At 61.0% G+C, this 7,889-nt stretch overlaps 1 protein-coding gene across 1 annotated transcript in view; it reads right to left on the bottom strand.

Moving 5' to 3' along the window:
* Nucleotides 1–5,640: 5,640 nt before the first annotated feature.
* Nucleotides 5,641–7,889, bottom strand: part of FCRL5 (Fc receptor like 5) — a 37,399-nt gene continuing 35,150 nt past the window's right edge. The window contains exon 16 of the mRNA XM_042975563.1: nt 5,641–6,769. Within this exon, the coding sequence (XP_042831497.1) occupies nt 6,645–6,769 (125 nt within the window). The 3' untranslated portion in view covers nt 5,641–6,644. The remainder of the gene's footprint in view (nt 6,770–7,889) is intronic.

Genomic DNA, 7,889 nt, shown 5'->3' with positions numbered 1-7,889 from the left:
GGTTTTAATAAAAAAAATTCAGAAATCCCTAAAATTTTTGTTTTGCTGGAAGAGAGCAGCGGAATCACTCCTCTGGCACGATGATCCTTCCAGCAAGTCCCCCAGCACCAGGCACTGGGGCCGTTTGACGAGCAAGCTGCCGAATCATTTGTGCAGACCTCCTTCGTTTTCCAAATCAGCTCTAACTTTTACCCTAATTGGCTTCTTATGACATCACAAACTTATGTAAACACCTCACCCTTTACACTATTGGAACACCAAGGTTTTAATGTGTATGATTCTGTAAAAACAAAGGAAGCGTCCTTGCATCAGGGGGGTGGTCTTCTCTTTCTGTGGGTCGTTAGGAGTTTGAGGTGGGAACAAGAGGAAAACCAAAATCAAAACCAAAGCGCAAACAAACCAAAGATTTTTCCTTTTTCTTTAAGTCTCGATAGCAGGGACTTTCCTGGTGACGAGTGGTCTTGGCCGCCTGGGGCCGCTGGGTTAGCCGGGTTCTCCGGGGGAACAGAGCCAACGGTCCAGGCAGACCCACCGCCAGAGGGGAAGAGTCGCGTTATGAGGGTTGGCTCGCCATACGCCGAGGCCAGGGAGTCCCCGTCGGCGGGACTGGGGGTGGGAGAAGGCGGGCGCCCCACTCGAGGACGGGTGGATGTGCCCTCCGTCCCCCCGTTTCTTCTTCTGGTGGGGCCTCAACCGATTGGCTGGTGCCCCCGGCGGTGGCGAGGGTGATTTTCGCTCCGTCTACGGATGCAAGTGCTGTCTTCTTCTGGGGACGCCCTCGCAGACGCACGTGGGAATAAGGCTGTGCCAGTTCTCCGGGCCTCGCTCAGCTCAGTCAAGTGGACGCATAAAGCTAACCATCACGGCCGCCATCGGGCCGGGGGGCTTAAACCGCACGCACCCCGTGGGTTCGGGGGCTCTGGGCTCATCCCCTAAGTGGCTGGCGGAGGCTCGGGGGCCTTCGCCCGGGCCTCCCCGAGTGGCCCATCCCTCGCCCACGCCATTTCTCCACAACCACTTTCTTCACGTTGACCACAGACGACAGACCAGACCAGAAGAAATGTGGACAAACCGAGTGTCCAGGAGGGCGAGTCTGGGCACCGGATCCCACCGTCCTGCCTCCGTCACAGACACCCCAGCCCGGGACCGAGGCTGCCCAGCAGTGCCGTCGTTTGTCACTGCGGTGACGCGTGCGGGGGCCGGCCAGCACGTGCACACAGGCCCAGCCTGGACAGAAAGAGCTTGAGAGCTCCCGGGTCGTCCTGAGGCAGGAGACCACACGGTCCTCCCCACGGGCCCGTCCCCTCGGCAGGGCTGAGCCCCCCAGGGTGGGACAGGCCCTAGTCACAGGGTGTCGGCCGCAGTGGCCTGGTGGCCCTGCACCCGCCCCGTCTGGTCCCTCCTTGGGTTTCCGAGAGGCCTCTCTGGGCCCGTGCGGTCAGAACAACATGACCGGGCTTTGGCTGAGCCTTTGTCGTTGTGTGTGTGTCCTTGAGCCGGAAGAGGAGGGAGACCGACTTTCGTCACCCCCAGGGCCGTTTGTCATTTTATTTTATTTTATTTTTATTTTATTTTTTTTTATTTTTGAGACAGAGAGAGACAGAGCATGAGCAGGGGAGGGGCAGAGAGAGAGGGAGACACAGAATCGGAAACAGGCTCCAGGCTCCGAGCTGTCAGCACAGAGCCCGACGCGGGGCTCGAACTCACGGACCGTGAGATCATGACCTGAGCCGAAGTCGGACGCTCAACCGACTGAGCCACCCAGGCGTCCCCGTTTGTCATTTTAATAAAGGTGACAGGTGCACTGGCATCATCGCGGCCCCCCCCCCCCCTTAAATGTGATCACAGGCGATGGTGCTGTAGCTGCTGCTTGAGGAGCCCTTCCACGCGCCCGGCCCGCTGCGAACACCAGTCCTGCATCGCTCCCAGACTGCCCCGGGAGACCCCGCACCACCTGCCCGTTCCCTGGCCAGTGCCTCGGAGCAGGCCTTGAACTTCGCCGAAAGGCAGGCCTCCTTCAACTTAAAAGCGTACATTCCGTTCAGGGCGTGGTCTGGGAGTCTCGGCAAGTATACACAATCACGGAACCCCCCCCCCTCGCGGTCAGGAGAGAACATTCCACCCCTGCCACGAGCTCCCCCGTGCCCACCGTGGGGAGCCCTCCCCCCACCCCGCCAACGCCGGCAGCCGCCGACCTGTCCGCTGCCCCTTGCGAGGACATCGCGAAGACGGGGGCGTGCCGCCTCCAGGGTGTGCAAGTGGCCTCTTTCGCTCGCTGGGACGCGTCCCGGGTTCAGGCCCCTGGTCACACCTGCCGGGAGTCTGGTCCGTTCAGGGCTGCGTGGGATTCCGCCGTGTGCCGTTTGCTCCTTCCATTTATGAGTTTACCGCATCAGGGATCTTTGTTTGCGTTGTTTCCAGTTTTTGGTGACTGTAATCAAAACTGCTAAAACCATCTGTGTGCCGGTTTGGGGTGCAAATGGTGGTTTTCGTTTCCCTCGGGCAAGTACACAGGGGGCCGGACGGCTGGCTGGTGCAGTAAGTGTGGGTTTAACTTTATGGGAAACGGCCAAACCGAGAAAACTTTTTTTTTTTGTTTGTTTTTACAATTTGTACATCTTCGTGCTCACCCCAACCGTTTGGGGCAGGTGCTCTCGTTGTCCCGCTCTCCAGGCGAGGGCACTAGCACCCCCCCCCGGGTCAGGCGGCCTGCCCAGGGCGCACGCCGGCCCTGCGGCAGATCTGGGGAGCTTGGCCTCAGCCCTCCGGCCCGATGCCATTGCGTCTCGCTCACTGGCGTCTGTCGCTCTCACGCTGCTGCCTTCCCCCGCCTTCCCTCCTCACGCGGGCTGGCCCGGCCCCGCCGTCCTCGGGCCCCTTGTCCGTCAGCGTGCCCACCAGCCGAGCCCCGGTGGGTCCTCTCTCTCCTCCTGGCCTTGATCTTGCCTGCTGCCGGGGGCCGCGAACCCGGGAGCCGCAGGCGTGCCGGGCACCGACGCGAGGCCCTCCTCGCTTTTGTCAGTCAGAGCCCCCAGAGAATGCATCTGGAGAAGTCACTCCTTCGCTTCTGTTTCTCTGGAAAATGGCCAGATAGCCCCCAAAGCACGGAAGTCCGTTCCCGAAGCGCTGAGCACATCCACTCCTACGCCTCCTCCCGGATCACCCTGCTCTCGCGTTAGAAAGGACGCCGAGTGCTCGTTTCGGCAGCACATCCAAAAAAAGGACACGGGGTCATCTTCCACCGTTTTCTCTGGAGCATCTTTGTGGCAGTTCAGCAGCTGCTTCCTTGTAAACGATGAAGCAATAAAGGCAAGCGAAACCGCGAGCACGGGCGCCTCACTGCCTGCTCCCGAGAACACCTGCTCCTTGTGTACGTGAACACTGTCCCCACCTGTAATCCAGTCAAGCAGCTGTCGCCACTTCTCCTATTTTGCGGATGAGGTGGCCAGAGCCCGGGGAGGCCAGATGGGGAGCGGTAGGACCTTCGGACTCCAGGTCGATCGTGCTTCACAAATGCCTCTGTCCACACGGGACGGGTGACCCATGAAGCCTGCCGGGGACGTTGGCCAGGTAGCGAAGAGTGTGGGCACTTCTGGCTCCGACTGACCGATGCGTGGCCTCGGGCAAGTGGGGTACTCTCAGCCTCAGTTTCCCCGTCTGTAAAAGGGACGCTGACGGGTACTTGTTGCACGGACTTCCTGGGAGGGTCGTGTGATTGATGCAGAACGCCTCACGCGCTACCCGATGCTCATGAATAATAAATAGTAGCTGCTTTTGTGAGTTAGGTCTCTGTCGGGCGGGCAGTACTAACCAGCGGGGCTGAGAGGACGGGAGCGACCACGAGGCTGGCTAGCTGAAATAGAAGAGGTTAACTCAGGAGACGGGGTGCAGGTCAGCGCACTGTCACAGAGGAAGACGGACCTCGGGGAGGCACAGAAAGCACACAGAAAGAGAAAGCAGCTGTGACCCGGGAGCGGTCGACATTCTCTTAACCCGAAACGTGAGGGAGGCCAGGCAGGCACCCGTCCTGTTCGAGGAGACCCCCCCCAAATGAAGATTCGTTGTTCTGAGCTGACTGAGGAAAACATCCAAAGGTCTAGTGGAGGCAAGAGGCCACCGTTATGATCGGGGTGGTGGTTTTCGTGTGTCAATTTGACCAGGCCACAGGGTGCCCGGATATTTGGACGTTGTTCTGGGCGTGTCTGTGAGGGTGTTTCTGGAAGAGGTTAACATCTGGATCGGCTGGAGTGAAGCAGATTGTTCTCCTGAGTGTGGGTGGGCCTCGTCCAATCAGGCGAAGGCCCGGCTGGGACAAAGAGAGCTGAACCTCCTCCGAGTGAGAGGACAACTTCTCTTGCCTGACCAGCTCCGAGTGCGGGCATCAGGCTCCTTCCTGCCTCGGACTCCGACTGAAATGTCGGCTCCTCCGGGCTCTCGAACCCGCTGGCCTTTGGCCTGAAACCTTACCAGCTCTGAGTGCTCGGTTTGCCAACTGCCAATCTCGGGACTCGTCAGCCCCCATAGCCCCACGAGCCGGTTCCTGACAGCAAATGAACACCTATGTCTCTGCATCTCCCTCTGGTTCTGTTTCTCTGGAGAAACAACTAGGAAAGCTGAGGCAAGAGAGCCCAGCGGGCCGGCCGGCCGCCTGCTCTCCGGGCTGGAACCTACGGCAGCCCGCCCCAGGGACAGCCTCCGCCTCCAGAGAAGACCCGGGGATCCGACTGGGCGGGGGGAAGGAGGAAGGGAACAGATCCCGGTGCTCAGGCCGTGCACAGGGCCCCGGTAAAGATCTATCATCACCCGCTAACTGGGGAAGCCTGAGGGGTGCTCGGGGAAAATTCCAGCGTTTCCCTAGCTTCTTGTTGGGCCCGTCGTGCTCACCCTTGAAGCCCGCAGCCGGTCAGGGGTGAGGTGGGCAGAAGGAGTATCCGTGCCGACCCCACCACTGCAGGGTGCTCCCCCAGACCCGACGTTCGACCTCTGTGCGGCCTCCTCCCGGGAGCTCCCCGGCAGTGGGGTTTTGTCCCTCGACACTCCAGCTCCAAAGCGGGTCAGAAGGGCAAACATGTCAGAGGCCACTCCAGGTCCCTCGGCACCCGAAGCCGAGAGCCCCTCTCTGCCCCGCTCCCCTCCGCAAGTCACTTCGTCTGAATTCCCTGCCACGCGAGCCCCAGACCCCGCCAGGGCACCGCCCCCCCCCCGCCCCTCCACGCGAGCCCCGCCCCTCCAATGCCCGTGGCAGGTGCTCCGATGGTGGGAGCCAACTGTTCCACCAGGAAAGCCTCAGGGAGGAGCGACGGGGAAGGGAAATGTTTTCACTGCAAAATCCCCGCCCGCCTCCTCCAGGTCTTGCCGGGCTCCCTCCCGAGCCCCTGGTGGCGGGAGGGGGGCCGGCCCGGGTGGCGCCCCTCAACCGACACCCGGGGTCCGACGCGCTCCGGGCTCCACCCTCAATGTTTTAGTTAAAAAAATGAAATCTCAGAAAAGTTAACAGAATGATACAACCGATGCCGTATGCCCTTCTCTGCATTCACCAGTTGTGGGTTTTGCCACGTTTGTGCTCTCTCTGTACACACACACGCACACACAAATGCACGCGAAGACAAACACACTCGAACACAGACGCTAACATGCACGTGAAAAAATGTTTACTGAATCACTTCAAGGTATTTCAGGTATTTTCAAATATTCTTAAAGTAATGCCAGGTTATTGACTCAATAGTATCAGTAATATATAGTTCATATTCAGTTTTCCCTAACTGCCTCCGAAGTTTCTCCTGTGGCTTTTTCTTGACCCAGAACCCGGTCGAGGTTCCCACCTGTCGGGCCTCCTCCGTCCCCCCGATGCTCTGAGGTGCCTCTGTCGGAATGTGCAGGTGTCCTCACGGGGATCAGGGCGAGCCTCCCGACAGGAGCTCTGCGCAGGTGAGACGCGTTCCTGCACCCACACCGGAGGGCTCACGGGAAGGGGATGTGAGCCCACTGGCAGGGGTGTGGGCCCGCATGCAGGGGAGAAGCTCTCGTGCTGTCAGGGGCTGACCTTAACGTCCCAGGCAGGTGGGAGGCAGGAAATGCAGCCCCATGGTGTGGAGGGAGGTCCACAGCCAGCTGCGCCCGTCCCCACTTGGTAGAGTGCCACGGTAGCCCCACCAGACAGAAGAGCGCTGAAGAAAGGAGCTGCAGGGGAGCAGGTGTCCGCGGCGGGGGGGGGGGGGCAGGTGTCCAGGGGGAGAAGGTGTCTATGGTGGAGGTCTCTACAGGTGACGGGTGTCCACAGGAAGGGGGCAGGTGGCCTCCTCGAAGTCCCGGAGCAGGCTCCACTAGGAGCGGCTGGCGTGTGCACGGGAGTGGGACCCAGAACAGGGACCGTGGCCGAAGCCCGCTAAGGAAGCCAGGGGACGGGATGGCCCCGGGGGGAGCAACGTGTCACCAGACAGAAAGCCCGTGAGGTGCACGGACTTTCACTTGCAAAACGGCAGCGTCCCACAGTCCCGTGCTCCGGTCACAGCGAGGGCAGAGGCCAGGGGACGGGGCCTGGACCCGTTCAAGTCACCCCATGCCGATGTCCTTGCCCCCCAGCATGGCTTGGGACGCGGGGCGTGTGTGTGGACTCAGCTTTGAGGAGCCACGGAGGCCGAGGGTCATGCCACCTTCACCTGGGAGTAGATGACAGACGAGCCCGGGGGGTCGGAAGGCCGGTAGCTGGCGGCCTGGCCATGGGGGGGCAGGTGGGTCCGGAGGAGCCCTAACACGGAGTCCGGGTTCGCTGAGGGAGAAAGAGCACTGGTCAGCCGGCAAAGGAGGCCCGGAGCTCCCCGTGCCCCAGCCCCCGTGTCCCCGTCCCACCCTGGCGCCTCTCCCCACCCACGCGGCAGCCGCCCTGTACCGCCGGGGCCCTCTCCTGAGCCCTTGGCCTCTGGCCGGGCCCGGCCCCTCCTCGGCCTCACTTCCCACTCTGCTCCCCACGCCGCTCCCTGGGTCCCCGCGAGCAGGAACCTCCCTCTAATCTTGCGAGTGCTTTGAGCGCAGGCCCCTGACCGAGCGGGGCGCTGTGCCCCTCTGTGGCCTCGGACGGGTGGCCGCCGCTTCTGCCCTGGTGGTCTCGTCCACGGGGTGGGAGCGGTAACGTCACCCGCCTCCAGGGTCACTGTGACCTCACGTGAGCTCACGTGTGCGCGCGCACCTTCCAGCGTCTGTCACGTGTCGCGTGTCTGCTGTGTGCCAGGTACGGTGCAGACGCACACGTGTGCACGCTTATGGCGTATTCACGTTTAGCACTTAAAACTACTTGGCACACAGGGACTTCGGAACACGTGTGGATGGGACGTCAGACGTTATCGTTACTTGCACACGGTCTTAAGCTGGAACGGAATAGGGCAGTCTGCAAGCAGGCTCTGTCCTCGTGGCTCGGTGTGGCCCTCCAGGCTTCCTGGAGCCACACCGAGGAGCAGAGCTCAGTCGGGAGCTGGGACTCCGGAGACAGACCGTTCAGTGATGTGCTTGCTTTGCGACTTCGGGCCAGTCGTTTCAGGTCCTCTGCCTTAGTTCCCTCGTTTCCAAGATTGAGGGAAGACAGTACTCGCCTCAAAGGGGGTTGTGAGCGGGTGTGAGTCCCTGTGTTACAGGTGCGCCATTGAACCAAGAATGGGCACAAACACGGTTCATCTGACTTTATACAAGAGGATCGGAAAACCAGAGAGGGAAGCAGAACGGCTAGAGTCACACAGCACTCTTTACGGAGCGCAGCTGGGAGCGGGTTGTCTCCCTGACGCCGGAGGGGTTGGGCTGGGACCGGTCCTGGCAGACCACTCACGAGCGGGCAACGACACAGCCAGACCACCAGCGGTCAGTCACCCTCAAAGCTGCTGTAATGGCATTTCCGCATC

This window comes from Panthera tigris, chromosome F3 (genome assembly GCF_018350195.1).
Source record: "Panthera tigris isolate Pti1 chromosome F3, P.tigris_Pti1_mat1.1, whole genome shotgun sequence".
Lineage (NCBI taxonomy): Eukaryota > Metazoa > Chordata > Mammalia > Carnivora > Felidae > Panthera > Panthera tigris.
Note: the sequence above shows the minus strand (reverse complement) of the source record. Positions and strands in the feature narration are given on the sequence as shown.